The sequence below is a fragment of the Parasteatoda tepidariorum genome, chromosome 7 (genome assembly GCF_982258835.1).
Source record: "Parasteatoda tepidariorum strain Cologne lab strain chromosome 7, Ptep-v5.0, whole genome shotgun sequence".
Lineage (NCBI taxonomy): Eukaryota > Metazoa > Arthropoda > Arachnida > Araneae > Theridiidae > Parasteatoda > Parasteatoda tepidariorum.
The window spans coordinates 102,168,092-102,185,741 of NC_141761.1; the positions used below are offsets into that span (position 1 = coordinate 102,168,092).

At 32.3% G+C, this 17,650-nt stretch overlaps 1 protein-coding gene across 1 annotated transcript; it reads right to left on the reverse strand.

Moving 5' to 3' along the window:
• Window positions 1-1,796: 1,796 nt before the first annotated feature.
• Window positions 1,797-3,692, reverse strand: LOC147807355 (uncharacterized). The gene is made up of 3 exons (XM_087168903.1): window positions 2,996-3,692; window positions 2,834-2,953; window positions 1,797-2,755 (listed from the first exon to the last, which is right to left on the reverse strand). The coding sequence occupies exons 1-3, from the start codon at window positions 3,690-3,692 to the stop codon at window positions 1,797-1,799; spliced, it is 1,776 nt and encodes a 591-aa protein (XP_087025029.1).
• Between the last annotated feature and the right edge of the window lie 13,958 nt (window positions 3,693-17,650).

Below are 17,650 nucleotides of genomic sequence, written 5' to 3' on the forward strand. Positions count from 1 at the left end.
TTTAGTAATTGAAGCATTAGCCTACACTTATTTATTAATTAAAAATTGTCAACACTTTAAAAAACTTGGGTGTTTAGTTGTCATCATTTTTGATGGTGGAATAAACTAAAATTTTTTACAGAACATGGTCACATTGTTTTATTTACTTTTCATAGTTATAGTTATATTTTTTTCATTTACCAAATTTTTATTTGTTTGTTTATTGACAATACATATCTTCAATCGCACTAGACTCAATTTATAACTTTATTGTAAAAGCATTCCACTTAACAAACAAACGCCTTTTTAGTAATATATTCACGCTTATTCTTTCAAAGAATTGTCATTTTATCAGTTTTATGTATTATTTTGTACGGTAGCTACAATTCTGTACTTAAAAATATATTTATTTGATCTGAACACCAAAAAGGACGTCAACTAAACACCAAAATCTTTACAGCGTATAAGAAATCGAAAAAAAATTTATTTTCTTGAAACAAATATCTATTTAAATAAGGAGTACTTAAAACTCCCATCCACAGTTTGTGATAAAAATAAATAGTCAGCAAGATATGTTACACAATAAACATCGTGTTTCAACATACTGAACTAATCATGCTGACAATTCATTTGATCCATGCTTACATAAACATTCTTTCCCAAGACGTAAGATTCTAAATGAACTTAAGAGAAATCTTCTCAGCTCACGTAATTCGAACTACCTTAGAATGTTTTTCTCTCTTCCGTTCTCTTGGCGAGTCAATAGAACAAAGAACACTCCATCTGTTTGTTGAAAGCTCACAATCAGCAAAAATGATGAATCCAAATACTAATACTTTCTACGTTTCTATGTTTGCTTAGAACTTCACGTTAATTCAAAATTAGTTTTGCAATACCAATAAGCGTTTGTCATACTAAGCGTTACGTGTACAATCATTGTTTACTTTTGTACTGAAAAGGAATGTGACATGAAAAGTGAAGAATTTTTATAATCTCTCTTCGATGTGAGTAGGCATTGAAAACAATTTTATTGCGCCTCAATAATTGCTGATGTTTTAAAAACCCCATTCGGAGAATAAGAGGATAGAAATGAAACATTTGTTAAGCCCTGTTCTCCATATTTAATAATAATAATAATTTAAATAACGTTTTACTTGGCGATTTACTAAAAATCAATAAATATTGCAACGAGACCAGATTATAATTGTCAAAAACCGTTAAATAAGCTAATCAAGCTTTCGGGATGTTTTCCGAATGGGATGCACCTGTTAAGTAAAGAAATCGCATTGAATCTCTTAAAAGTGTGTAATAACAAGCACATTGCTGTGTCAATGCACGATAAAGAAAATATCTTTATTAATAACCTATAAGAAAACAATTAGACAATTTCAAAATTTTTCAGCATGTGGGAAAATATTTTTTTCGTGTTGATCTTAGAAAGGTTTGCACTTGCGGTTGTATCAGAGTGCTGGGTTACTTTACATGAACACTAACCGACGCTTTTATCAATTGCTTTGGACTATTGTCGATAATGACATTTATTTTTGTTTATTCTCTTATTAGTTTGGAATTTAATCTTCTATATGTATTAAATCTGTACTCTATAGAAACTTGGATACCCAAATAAACATGACTCAGGAGAAACGAACACAACGTTTATTTCATATGGACAGCACAAGAGGGAATAAAAAATATAACAAATATGAGAAAGTAAATAATTGGCACAGCGCCATCTATTGATATTAATTTTAAACATAAATTTTAGATATAATTTAACACTCCCCACCATGCATCCATTTATTGGATGCATTAAATATTTATTGCACTTCTAGATTATACAGTCTTTCAATAGGTCTTTTAACAACATTGTTTTCCAATTGAATCTCACATGATCTAATTTTTCCATCTCTACCTGTAAACAAACTTTTAATCCTTCCTAATTTCCAATTATGGCGCTTAACATTATCTTCTCTCACGAGAACAACATCATTAACTTTATAAGTATTCACACTTTTTGATTGTTTAGAAAACATAACAGATCTTAACTCTAATAAATATTCCTTAAAAAATCTTTTCCAAAAATGATCCAACAATAGTAATCTATATTTCCACTTTTTGGTTAACTCCACTTTATTTGACATTAAATTCAGATTATTTGGAGAAGGTAAAGTAGTTAAACGTGACCCAACAGTAAAATGTGAAGGAGTTAAGGGGTCAGGCTCATGTAAATCATTGTAAACATAAGTTAATGGCCTAGAGTTAATAACCGATTCTACTTCAGTTAATACAGTAATTAATTCTTCATAACAAAGAGAAGTTTTACCCAAAACTTTTTTTAAGCAATTTTTAACAGATCGAACAAGCCTTTCCCAAAAGCCTCCCCACCATGGGGCACCTTCTACAATGAATTTCCATTCTAATTGATGTTTCTCTAAGAAGTTACACACTTCATCATTTTTACACATTTTATACAAATATTTAAGTTCTTTATCGGCAGACTTAAAAGTTTTAGCATTATCAGAGTATATAACTTTACTAATCCCCCTACGAGCAAAAAATCGCCTTAATGATAGCAAAAAACATTCAGTGCTTAAATTAGATATTAATTCTAAATGAATATTACGAGTAACAGCACATGTAAATAAACTTATATACACTTTAGTATTATCTTTTAAATACAATGGTCCTGCAAAATCAATACCTGTAATCTCAAATGGTTGAGATTTCTCTACTCTATCAATAGGTAAAGGTGAAATAATTTCTTTACCCCCTTTAGCTGTAAATTTTTTACAAACTCTACAATTATACAAAATAGATTTAACAAATTGTCTGCCTTTTAAAATCCAAAACTTACTTCTTACCTGAATTAAAGTTTCATTAACACCATTATGTAATACTTTTTCATGACAATCATAAACAATTAATTTTGCAAAATAATCATTAGAAAGAACAATTGGACATTTTTCATACACATCTAAAGATCAATTAATTAATCTAGTTTTCACTCTTAGAATACCTTTATCATCTAGCATGAGATTAACATTAGCGAATTTACAATTTTTATCTACACTTTTATTTTGTTTAAGATTTTGGATTTCTGAATAAAAACTCTGTGCTTGAGACATTTTAATCCAGTATTCCCAAGATTTTTCAGTTTCCAGTACAGAAATCGGACCTGTGCACTTTTGCTTTGTCTTCAGAATATTAATAAATCTGAAAACGTAGGATGTCACACGCACTAATTTTCGAATTTTACTGAACTTTGAAATGCACAAAATAGCTTGAATTTCACAATTTTTAACAACAGGTGGTGTCATATCACATCTTTCTTCATCGCAAGAAGAAAGTAATGCGATTTCAGAAGAATTTTTATCAGGCCAGTTTTCTTCTGATTCGGATAACCAAGAAGGACCATAGGCCCACACACTGTCACACACTAAATCTTTGATTTTTACACCACGGGTTATCTTGTCAGCCGGATTATCACTGCCTGGACAGTGATACCACATTCTTGGAGATGTACTTTCTTTTATTTCACTGACACGATTTTTCACAAAAGTTTTCCAACGATATGTTGATCCTCTAATCCAGTTGAGCACAATTGAGCTGTCAGTCCATAGACGAGCTTTTGCATCAGGAAATTGCTCCTGCACAACTTTCAACAAACGCACTCCAATAACTGCAGCCATGAGCTCCAACCGAGGCAAAGTCATTTTCTTTGAAGGAGCTACCTTTCCTTTGGCTATAACAAACGCTGTTCGAATTTCCCCTTAGGAAAATTTGCCATAGGTTTGCCATAAAAAAATGCCATAGGATATTCCTATGGGGTTTTGCCATAGGCAAAACCCCATAGGAATATTCTATGGCATTTTTTTGAATGGCAAAATTTTGCCATAGGCAAAACCCCATTGGAATATCCTATGGCATTTTTTTGTATGGCAAAGTTTTGCCATAAGTGTATGGCAAAAGTGTATGGCAAAATTTTGCCATAGGCAAAACCCCATAGGAATATTCTATGGCATTTTTTTATATGGCAAATTTTTGCCATAAAACTAAGATGTGCTACAGTTTATGAAGAAATATTTTTCCATAGGTTATGGTATACCTTTGCCATACAGCTATGGCAACATTTCTCGTTGATATTTTACCATACGTCAAAAAATAATTACTTACAAGAATCTTTCGCAATGGATATTGAAAATACAAAACTTAATAATTGTAGAATAAATATATATCCAGAAAGCTTTTTTTTAAATTTCTTTGATAAACTTCTCCTGTTTTACTTGCAGAATCCTTTTTGTATGCGGTTCTTATTCAAATAAATTTCAAACAGTTAGTACTAACCGCTAGAAAATGGGTCCTGTGGACGGAGCGAGTGGGGAAAATATTGGTTATGTTGATTAGGAACAAAATATATTGAGTACAGGTAACTAATATTTGTTAAAGCTGTAAAAACAAGAAAATAGAAAGTGGGTCCGGAGGTCGGAGCGAGTATAAAAAACGTTAATTTGATTGATTGGTATCATAATTAGTTAGATAAGCCTCAGATATTAGAGGAACCTAAAAGAACGCGAAGCAAAATAACGGTCCGATGGTCGGAGCGAGTATGAAAATTCTTTAAATTTTGATATGTGATACTAAACTAAAAATTAAACGGACTACTAAAACAATAAAATACTATTAAAACTCAAAAGATAAAGAGTGGGGCCGGTGGTCGAAGCGAAATTAGCTTAAAATAGATCAAACGGGACAAAAGCTGAATATGTAACGGTGCAACCAGTGGTGGCATGTGAACAAAATTTTATCCATAAAAAAGATAGTATTAGACTATGAAAAGCTAAGAATAGAAAACAGGCTAAATTAGTTGATCCCCTACTAGTGAGGGATAAAAAAACTCAGAAAATTTATGTTGAGTTGTGTTAAGCACATTTAGAAAAGAGAACACAATATAGAAACATTGGTAAATACAAAACATGTTTAAGACATGATTAAAATTGGTGAAATTAATAATTGTTATTGACAAATTTACACTTGGTCAGGGATAGTAAATAAAAATTAATTGGGTATAGGGAATCACTATGACGAAAAAGTTGTAAACTTAAGGAAAGATTAAATTGTTAGAAGCATTTTTGGTTATAGCAGCAGATGATATGGCCAGGGACTGTTCAGTTGATGATATTGAAGCAAAACAATTGTCAACCAGTAATCCAGCAAATCTAGTTAAGTGATGACCCTAAGCTATGTATAAACATGTAACAGAACATTGTACAAATATATGTGGATACTTAAGAAATATTAGTTGTAAAATAGTAAAACACAGAGACATGATAAAAAACAATTTATTGGCAAGCAAAAATTAAACACAAAAAATAAATATAAAGCCCTAACATATGTAAGATAATGTAAAAAAGCATTGCAAGAACCTAAGTGGAATTAAAATGAAAAACTAATGAGAATGTAAACGCTGATAAAAGTACCAGACAGCCGGAAATTAAAAAACTTAATAAATTCAGATAGATAATCGCATTGGCGTTTGCAATAAATTGTTTTTGATCAAGAATGAGATCGAAAAATATTAAAATAAGTAGCCAAAGTTTGCGAAAGATTCCACTTGTAGTGGATGACGCGTTAATATGGCGGTCTGATACTCTAAGCCTAAATCAATGGAACATCTGATTTTAAACACTCAAAAATGGAAAAATTGGCCACCCGGAGGCCGGAAAAGACTCACCAGGAATGCCTTGTGGGTTTACATGTTGAATTTAATTAACTTCGGGGTGAAATAATGGATATTTATTTCTCTTAGAAGATGTTTTTGAGGACTCCATAGAAGTTGTTGTTTCGTTGGTGGAGATCTAGATCAACTTTTCTCTATGGTGTACTGCCATACAAATCTTTAATGTTACCATTGGCCTATGGTATACTGCCATACAAATATTTATGGTAGCCATAGGCTTTTGGGGTTTTGCCATACAAATCTCTATGGTAACCATAGGCGTATGGTATCTTGCCATATAAATTTCTATGGTAGCCATAGGCTTATGGGGTTGTGCCATACAAATCTCTATGGTAGCCATAGGCTTATGGTGTTGTGCCATACAAATCTCTATGGTAACCATAGGCGTATGGTATCTTGCCATACAAATTTCTATGGTAGCCATAGGTTGCCATAGATTACCATAGGCTTCTCTATGGCAAATTTTCCTAAGGGTCACTAGAAACGGTGAATCTCAAATAGATAACAGTTCCATATGCAGTTTGCGAAGAATCACAAAATACATGTATTTCTAAACTCTGTGGAGTCTCTCTCGATCGAAAATACCAACGTGGTATATTGACTTCACATAATCCTTGTAGTTGGTTGTACCAGCATTTCCAATTGACTTTTATTTCTTCTGGCACCGGTTGATCCCAATCAATGCCATCTAGCCAGAGTTTTTGAAACATAATTTTTGCTTGAATGGAAAATGGCGACAGGTAGCCCAAGGGGTCGAACAGTCTCGATGAAATCTGAAGATTAGTTCCTTTGGTCAGTTTCTTTTCTGAAGGAGTATATCCACAACATCATCTGGTGAGAATGTAAAACAATCATCTGTTGAAGAGTATTTCAGTCCAAGCACCTTTGATGTAGCTTCAGGCATATTTAATTTTAAAGTTTTACTTTCTGGGGAAAATTCTTTCTTTAATTCTTCCGAATTAGAGTTCCATTTGGTTAAATTCATAGAAGCTTCATTCATAATTGCTTTAGCTTCATGATACACCTGACGAGCCTCGTCTTCTGAGTCTACTCCAGTGATGAAATCATCGACATATAAGGAATTGTCTAGTAGTTGAACTGTCTTAGGATAAATATCTTGAAATTTCCTCAGATGATGCTTAATACATGCAGCAAGCAAAAATGGACTTGGCTTGGCTCCAAATATTAGTCTACAAAATCGGTACACTGTAATTTTAGGATTTTGTAAATCCGACTCATCATCAAGCTAAAGAAAACGCATGACATCTCTGTCCTCTGGAGAAATAGAAATTTGATGAAATGCTTTCTCTATATCCGATGTCATAACTATTCGATATTTTCTAAAGTTCAGGAGAATTTTTAGTAAATCCGGTAAAAAGTTCGGTCCATCTAAAAGGCAGTCATTGAGAGAAAGTTCCTCTTTTTCTTTTGATGAAGCATCATACACAATCCTTAATTTTGTAGTTGCGTGTTCAGGCCTTATCACTGCATGATGAGGAATATAGTATATTATGTCACTGCATTTTGAATCATCACCAATTTTTCCTTTAATTGCCTTTGAATAACTTCTTTATATTCTTCAAATAATTCTAAGTTCTTTCTAAATGTTTGCAACAATTTGAAAAAACGAAATTTTGCATTTTTATAATTATCTTTAAGTTTTATTTTTTCCTCCTTCCACGGTAATTTAATTTCATATCTCTTTTCCTTCTGAGTGATTGATGAAGAAAATAATTCCAAAGCTTTTTCTGTTTCTTTTTCTTCGCAGATATTTTTTATTCCGATTGATTCGGTTTCTCAAAACATTTTCAAGGACTCGTTTATACTCATATTTTCTTCCAGGGTCAGATTAGTCATAACATTCGTCAATTCATTACAGTCTGAGGAGGGAAATTTCCCTTGCACACACCATCCAAATATAGTTTCAAGTGCAACCGCAGAATAATTTATTCTTTTGATTCGTTCATTACTAATAGACCACAATATGTCAGCACCAAACAAAATCGAAACATTTTCACCCATAAATCTAGAATCACTCCACTTAGGCTCTAATAACGTTATTCCAAGGCTCTTCAGTTTATTTTTTATTTGATTACTTGGCATTTTTATGTTCGCTGATGTAATCACTGAAACTTCGATGAAATCAAAAGTGATACTTTTCTCAGGGTCATTAATATTTCTTAAAGTTAATTCTACAATTTTGTTTTTATATTTTTTCGGGTGATTTTCACCAAATGTATGAATTTGCATTTCTTTTTCTCCTTTAACTTTTAAATTTAATTTTCTGGATAATTCTTTAGTTATAACCGAAATTTGAGAACCTCCGTCAATTAAACATCTTACAAAACAATGATTTTGAGGTCCTTCTGCTATAGCATTTACAGTTTGTAAAACTATATTAGATCCAAATTTAGATGAAGAATTTTGACTTACTTCTAATGTTTTGGACTCCTTCTCTTCTTCTTTGTCATTCAAGTCCGATTTGAAACAAATTGATTCATGATGTTTTCCTTTGCATTTTTTACACGAAAATTTATTTCTGCATTGAGTGCTCATATGATTTCTTCCGAAACATAAAAAGCACCTTCCTTTTCTTCTTAGGAATTCTAGCTTCTTTTCAATATCAAAAACATTACAGTTATACTTTGAATGATTTTCACAGTCACAAAAAATGCATCTATAATTTATTGTTGACAAGGCGGATGCAGTTCCAGGTTTATTCCGATAAAAGTTAGATTTTCCCTTCTGCTCAAATCTGGATAAGTCTTGGCTATAATTATTTTTCGTGTGACTAACTAAGCTTGCTGCTTCACGACAGTTAATTTCCTTTTTCAAAAAACTTAAAAGTTCTTGTATATCAAATTCTTTTTCTGATTTTCGACATCGATTGAATTCAAAATTTAATTCTTCTGGAAGTTTCTGCTGAATAATTGGGCATAGTAAATTTCCATAACTTCCTGCAGTTACATTCAATGATGACAGGCTTCTTATTTGTATTTCACATTCATCATATAGCCTTCTTAGTGCTTTTAAGTTGGAAACAGTTCGAATAGGTTCAATAGCAAGAAGTTTCGTCATATGAGAGCTTATCACAATGTCCGTTCTTCCAAAACGTTCTTTCAGAATCTCGATAGAGGAATCATAATTCTGATCACTAATGGCAAATCTAGATATAGATGCGAGAGCGCTTCCTCCAAGCAAGGATTTCAAATATGCAAATTTTTCAGTCTTTCGTAATTCGTTGTTGTTATGAATAGCAGTTTCAAATTGATTATAAAAATCCAACCACTTGGTAGAATCTCCGTAAAATGTGCCTATTTGCAGACGAGGTAGATTCATTATTTTCGATTCAGTTTTAACAACAACAGTTTCGTTTCTATCGCTTTCGATATTAATTTTAGAATTAGAAGAACATCGATTTAAAAATCTCTGAATCCTACCTTTCCATGTCACTATTTTTTCTTGATATTCTTGGCAGGTGGTTATTTCGTTTTCGAACTCCTGTTCAGCAACAGTGTATTCCAGTTTTTCATCCAATTGTTTTAATTCCATCATTTTTGCATTTAGTTGCTCACTTAAATCCAATAAAAGTTCTGCTTTTTCAGCATCCTGCGATTCATCTGCAAAACTCGCTTCAATTTTCGATATCAATTTAGTAGTTAGCTGTCTTACCACAGTTCGTTTCATTTTTTGATTCCCTATCACTTCTTTCGTAGCCATCGTTCTAAATTAATTTATCCAAGTATTCTTCCAAAAATTTTCAATTCCTTAAAAAGTCCCCTATTCCAGGGATTTCGGCACCATATTAAATCTGTACTCTAAAGATACTTGGATACCCAAATAAATATGACTCAGGAGAAACGAACACAACGTTTATTTCATATGGACAGCACAAGAGGGAATAAAAAGTATAACAAATATGAGAAAGTAAATAATTGGCACAGCGCCATCTATTGATATTAATTTTAAACATAAATTTTAGATATAATTTAACAATATGATAGCGTTTTTCCTTTTTATAGACTTTCATGTTTATGGTCATATTTATTTATTCGCATTTTAAAATCTAAAGCTATTTTGGCTAAAGCGCGAACCAGAAATCCTATTCGGTCGAAAGCAAAGTCTTGTTCACCTATTTAAATCTTTCAATGCTCATAAGACATAAAAAAAAAGAAAATGCTTCCTATCTATAAAATAAATGAAAGTTTAAACTGGTAACAAATTAAAATATCAATTCCCTTAGGAAAATTTGCCATTGGTTTGCCATAAAAAAATGCCATAGGATATTCCTATGAGGTTTTGCCTATGGTATAATTTTGCCACATACGTATGGCAAAATTTTACCATAGGCAAAGCCCCATAGGCATATTCTATGGCATTTCTTATATGGCAAATGTTTGCCATACGTATATGGCAAAATTTTACCATAGGCAAAACCCCATAGGAATATCCCATGGCATTTTTTATATGGCAAATTTTTGTCATACATATATGGCAAAATTTTACCATAGGCAAATTCCCATAGAAATATCCTATGGCATTTTCTTACATGGCAAATTTTTGCCGTAAAACTAACATGTGCGATATCTTAAGAAGAAATATTTTTTCCACAGGCTATGGTACACCTTTGCCATACAGCTATGGCAACATTTCTCGTTGATATTTTACCATACATAAAAAAATAATTACTTACAAGAATCTTTCGCAATGGATATTAAAAATGCAGAACTTAATAATTGTGGAATGAATATATATCCAGAAATCTTTTTTCGAAAAATTTCTTTGATATACTTCCCTTGTTTTACTTGCAGAATTCTTTCTGAATGCTGTTCTTATTCAAATAAATTTCCAACGGTTATTACTAACCGTTAGAAAATGGGTCCGGTGGTCGGAGCGAGTGGCGAAAATATTGGTTATGTTGATTAGGAACAAAATATATTGACAGCAGGCAACCCCAATATTTGTTAAAGCTGTAAAAAACAAGAAAATAGAAAGTGGGTCCGGAGGTCGAAGCGAGTATAAAAAGCGTTATTTTGATTGATTGGTATCATAATTTGTTAGATAAACGTCAGATATTAGAGGAACCTAAAAGAAAGCGAAGAAAAATAATGGTCCGATGGTCGGAGTGAGCATGAAAATTTTTTAAATTTTTAATATGTGATACTAAGCTAAAAATTAAACAGACTACTGAAATAATAAAATACTATGAAAACTCAAAAGATAAGGAGTGGGGCCGGTGGTCAAGGCGAAATTAGTTTAAAATGGACCAAACGGGACAAAAGCCGAACGGTGCAACCAGTGGTGGTATGTGAACAAAATTTTATCTATAAAAAAGATGGTATTAGACTATGAAAAGCTAAGAATAGAAAACAGGCTAAATTAGTTGATCCCCTACTAGTGAGGGATATAAAACTCAGAAAATTTATGTTGAGCTGTGTTAAGCACAGTTAGAAAAGAGAACGCAATATAGAAACATTGGTAAATACAAAACATGTTTAAAACATGATTAAAATTGGAAAAATTAATAATTGCTATTGACAAATTAACACTTGGTCAGGGATAGTAAATAAAAATTAATTGGTATAGGAAATCGCTATGACGAAAAAGTTGTAAACCTAAAGAAAGATTAAATTGTTAAAAGCATCTTTGGAAACAGCGCAGCAGATGATATGGCCAGGGACTGTCCTGTTGATGATATTGAAGCAAAACAATTGTCACCCAGTAATCCAGCAAATCTAGTTATGTGATGACCCTAAGCTATGCATAAATATGTAACAGAACATTGTACAAATATATATGGATACTTAAGAAATATTAGTTGCAAGATAGTAAAACACAGAGGCATGATAAAAAAAATTCAATGGCAGGCAAAAATTAAACACAAAATAAAAAATATAAAGCCCTAACATATGTAAGATAATGTAAAAAAGCATTGCAAGAACCTAAGTGGAATTAAAATCAAAAACTGATGAGAATGTAAACACTGACTTTGATATTGATATATGACAGCAATAAAATGAAATTGTCACCGAACAAGTAAAAAGAATTAAAAAATTTTAATTATTAAAGAAATGATGGATCTGGCTTGATGATAAGCACTTAACTGCGTTTTTCATCATGAAGACTATTTACAAATTGCTATGGTGAATAGAGCACCATTAATAATGGAAAATTAATGTGACTTCAAAAATTTATATAAAATCAGAGGGAGGGGATAAAATAAAAAGAAAGATGTCGTTTAATCAGAAACAGTTGGGAGAAAGAAATATAAAAATTTTAGATAACAATATAAACAGCAAAATATTAATTAAAGTGTACAAAGTCAGCGTTAACAAATGGCAAAATTTATCATAGCGAAAACCTATACCCAATCGCGACATATTTTGAAAATATACAGGCAATAAAAGTACCAGACAGTCGGAAATTAAAAACTTAATAAATTCAGATAGATAATCGCATAGGCGTTTGCAACAAAATGTTTTTGACTAAGAATGAGATCGAAAAAATATTAAAATAAGTAGCCAAAGTTAGCGGAATATTCCATTTGTAGGGGATGACACGTTAAAATGGCGGTCTGATACTCTAAGCCTAGATCAATGGAACATCGGATTTCGAACACTCAAAAATGGAAAAATTGGCCACCCGGAGGCCGGAAAAAACTCACCAAGACTGCCTTGTGGTCCTGGACATTAGACATGTTGAATTTAATTAACTTCGGGGTGAAAAAATGGATATTTCTTTCTTTTAGAAGATGTTTTTAAGGACTCCATAGGAGATGTTGTTTCGTTGGTGGGGATCTAGATCAGCTTCCCTATGGTATACTGCGATACAAGTCTTTATGGTTACCATTGGCCTATGGTATACTTTTTTTCTTCTTCCAGACGTGGACACGTACCTAGGTTTGCAAAACCCTTAACCGTATAGTCCACGTCTGGCAGACAGTCTAGCTCGCACAATACACAGCACTTAAGCAAACAATTACAGAATTCATAACTACACCACAAATACAAAGCACAATTGCGTTATGCAGATGACAATAATGTGTATCACATAAGTTAATAAAAAATAAAAAAATAAAAAAAATGAAACAACAAATGAAGCAAGAACAATAGTGAGTACACCAGTACATGTAGGTGAACAGCAAATGGATATGAAAAACAGCATATGTAGTTTTTCATACAAGAAGAAACGTATTTTTTTTTTTTTTTAAATTTTCGTTGTGTCAAATTTTGAAGAATAATGAAAAAAGAGAAAGGAAAATTTAAAAGTTTTTCTAAAGTCTAAAAAATTATGGAAAAAAGTTTTTTTTCTTCTTTTTTTTAAAAGTTTTTTAAGGTTTCATGAAGATCAAAATTTCGTAGAAAAACATTTATAATGTAAATTTATCTAGCTGTCGATGAATTTCATTCTTAGCGAATGTAGTATTTGTTGGTATGTCGGACAGTCTGAGACGAAGGCTGAATGATCAGGGTTGTAGTTGGTACCTTTGTACGTGTTCGAGTGCCAACAGTTAATGCAATAGCACTCATCGCAATTGCATTCATGGGTGTGATGATTTCCGCCGCATTTTGCACAGGTTGCAGAATCAGCAGTGCACTGGTTCGTATGGTGATCCAGGCCTTGACACCACTGGCACCGTCTGAGAACAATGCGTTTCTTGATGATACACTTGTTAAGACCAATGAAGATATTTTTCATTTTCAGAAGATGGGTAGCTAGTCTATGAGATACATTTACTACGATGTGTTTTTTGTCCGTGCATTTTTTGTGTGGAATGGATTTAAGATACTTTATAACGTTGTCGTCGTTCGATGAGTAGCTGTTCTGCTGTAGTATGGTAGCTATATCCTCCCCTTCAAATTGAGCTGGAGCATTTAGAATTATGAGTGATGTAAGTCTTTGAACTTTATCTCGAAAATCAATTTTGCTTTGAATGGATGATGTCAATTTATCCTTATCCTTTTGGTTATGGAATTTGATTTCAATGAGGTTTTTATTTTTGAATACTTTTTTGACCACTGGTTTAACTATTGAGGTATTTATTATTTGTAGGATATTGTCTGGATTCTTATCCTCGTCTGTTCTGATGATTATTGGAGCAGGTGGACGAGGGTTACTGACTACTTCGCTGAACGATGGTTGTTTATCGGTGTTTTTCAGATCCTTAATCTGTATTGTGAGATCTTTAATCTGGTCTTCAATTAATTTCATTTGGTTGGATTGTTGAGTTTCAAGTCGGTCTGATTGATTGGAGAGTCTTTTAATTTCTGTAATAGCCTCTTTGAATTCGTTAAATTCTTTTGTATTGTGTTGACCCCGACCGTTCAGATATCTATCAAGATGTTTCACTAGTATCAGTAAATACTTGTCAATTTCAAAAGAGGAATTAAGTACAGGCCAATAGGGGAAGGCGTTGATTTGGACATCTGATGATGAAGCAGGAGGATTGTGTTCAACTGAGCTATTTTTAATGCTGTTTTTGCCATAAACGGAAGTTGAGATGATAGAATCAGTGTTTGATAGGGAACTACGACTATGCGATATGCTCGATAAATTATCCGCTGATGTTTGTGGATGCTCTCTAGAGACTGGAGGATTTATCCGGGCAGATCGTCTAATAGGTGAATCAGTGGTTCTTTTAGATGATGAAAAGGGACAAATTTCCTTCGGATTGTGGCGACTACGAGATCTACCTCGAGATGACATGGTGTGATCGAGTATGCGTTGCGGAGTATTTCTCCCGGTCATGATAATTCTACTGTTCGAATTCATCGTGTGGGATACGACAGTCTTAAAAGGTTACAAAGAAAATGTAGTAAGGGAAAATTTTAACAATAGAAAAATTGGCAACTTTAAGTCTCTTCCGAGCCGCCAATAGCCCCCCATGAAAATGATAAATTATCAGAAGAGTGAGAGAAATCCAATGTTCCAATGTTGCTAATGATGATTGCTGATGCCACCATCAGTTGAAAGGAAAAGATTGTTTGAATTAAATTCCAAACAGCGGATATCAATTAGAACAATCCGAACAAAAATAAGAAAGCTTGTAAATGCCCTAACCTATGTGGGAGAAGAAATTGTTATAAACAGATCATAGTTGATGTTGGAATTGTTTGGTAGTCTCAAAACGATTTCAAAACGGAAACTGAAGTGAAAATTTGAAGTGTCCCCACCCTTTGTGGAAAAAGTAATCTTAAAGATTTTTGATGATTAAAACCTCCAATTCCAATGATAGGAACAATGTGGTGATGATAATGGATTTGAAGACCCAAATCCATTAGACTGCTATTTGATAGTAACCCCAACGTATATAGGAGAAAAAATCGTGTTGATTTTCAGAAGGTAGTTAGCTAAATCATGGCATAGGTTTAAAAAATGTTGAAAGTCTATAAAAACAGAATAAATTAAATTTGCCCCAACCTATGTGGGAAAAGAAAACGAAATTAGTTTGATGATAAAAGTCCTGAAAAACTAACATAACACAGTAAAAATGGACTTAAATGTAAAATTTTGTTGCGACCGCAACCTATGAGTGAAATAATTTTTTTTTTGGAGGAATTTTCATGATTGGCATAAAATTGTATGCGAAGTTGATCTGCTGTTATAAAACAGACATAAGGTTAAAATTTTGTACTATCCTCAACCTATGTGGGAAACCAAGACTTGTCTAAAAGTTGGCGATGAGTTGTGTAAGGTGTTGGTGATAGAAAGTAACAGCTGGAAGCATTGTATAGGAGAAATTAACAAATGACCCCAACATATGTGGGGTAGAAAGAATGAAAAGCAGGTTTGTGAGCAATTGATGGTGACAATCAGACAAAATCTAAACTGTAAGTACTGAAATTTATGCTGGAAAGAGAAATTCAATACAATGGTACTTTAGAAAATTAACCCCAACCAGTGTGGGAAAATACTAATTTATTTTGAGCTTGAGTTGTGTAAAGTATACAGAAGATAAGATGACTATAAGATTAAACTAATAAATGCAAATCCTTATTATTATGGCATGAATATACATTAAAAATGAAATAGTCTAAAATTGTCTGGCACTTGGCCAGGGATAGTCAATTCGAAAAATTTTAATTTCTAGTGATAATATAGGTAGTCGCTATGTTAACACAAGTAAATTTAAGCTATATGATTTGACCAGGGATTGTCCTGTTGGAAAGATAAATTAACGTAACCAATAAGTAAAGAGCTACAGTGATTAAGATAATTAAAGGCCCTACGCTATGTGGATATAAACACCTTAATATTTTACAAACGTATGAGGAAACTGGAACAGGGAGAGCTTACATATGAACAAATATTAAAGATCAAGCAAGTAACGCTAAGCAAAATAGAGGTAAAAAACCCTAAGATATGTGGGTTAATTAAAAATAACATTGTACTAAGCTAAGTAGCAAAGATAATAAACGAAGACACTGTAAATAAACATTTTAATAACAAACATGTATGAAATTATATATAAGAAATAATAAAGCCTTAACATGTGTAAAATAAGTAGAAAAAGCATTGGATAAACCTATGTGGAACCAAAAACAATATTAAATGAGATTGTAAACACTGACTTCGATATTGATATATGTCAACATTGAACTATGAAGAAAAGTAACGATTAGAAAAAATAATATTTAAAAAAAGATTGGTCAGGCGTGATGAGAAGAACTTAACTGTATTTTTCTTCATATGGTTTGTTTTGATTTTGTTATGGAGAATAGAACATCATCTAGAATGGGAAAGTGATGTTACTTTAAAAATTTATATGAAATCACAGGGTGGGAATAAAATTAAAAGAAAGATATCGCTCATTCGCGAACATTTGGGAGAAATACATATTAAAAAATTTGGATAAAAATGTTAACGAAAAAATATTAATTTTAGTGTACAAAGTCAGCGTTTACAAAGTGACTATGTTCAACATAGCGAAAGCCTATACCCCAGTTAAGACATATTTTAGAAAGATAACTATAGAAAAAGTATCAGACCACCGGGAAATAAAAATTATGCGAATTTAGAAAGGTAATCACATGGGCAATTGCAAAGAGATGTATTAAATTAGAATTGAAAAGGAAAAAGTATAAATTTGAGAAGTCAAAGTTTGCGATAGATTCCACTTGCAGTGGATGACATGTTAAAATGGCGATCTGGTACTCTAAGTCTAGATCATTGGAACATCGGATTTCAAGCACTCAAATAAGGAAAAATAGGCCTCCCAGAGGCCGGAAAAGATTCACCAGAGATGCCTTGTTGGATTACGTACTGGAATTAATTAATTTTAGGGTGGAAAAATGGATGCTTAATTCTTTTAGAAGAGATTATTTGGGACTCCAATGAAGATGTTACAGAGGTGGGGATCTAGATCAGTCTCCCTATGGTATACTGCAGAGTTGGCCGTTGATTACAGTAATCGATTACAACTGTAATTGATTACAGATAATTACAGCTATGTAATCAATTACTTGTAATCACGATTACAAGTAATCAATTACTTGTAATCATGATTACAATTTTCAAAAAATTTTGATTACAGCTGTAATCATGATTACAATTTTGATTACAGTAATCAATTACTTGTAATCGCGATTACAAGTAATCAATTACTTGTAATCGTGATTACAACTTTCGAAAAATTTTGATTACAGCTGTAATCATGATTACAATTTTGATTACAGTAATCAATTACTTGTAATCATGATTACAAGTAATTGCGATTACAAGTAATCACAACAAAAACGATTACAAGTAATTATGATTACAAGTAATCAAAATATATGATTACATGTAATCATGATTACATGTAATTTGATTACATGTAATTGTGATTACTTGTAATCAAACTATACGATTACAAGTTATTACGATTGTATACTATAGTCAAATTTTTTATGCAAGTATTCATGTGTTTACATATTTTTATGTACATAGAATGTA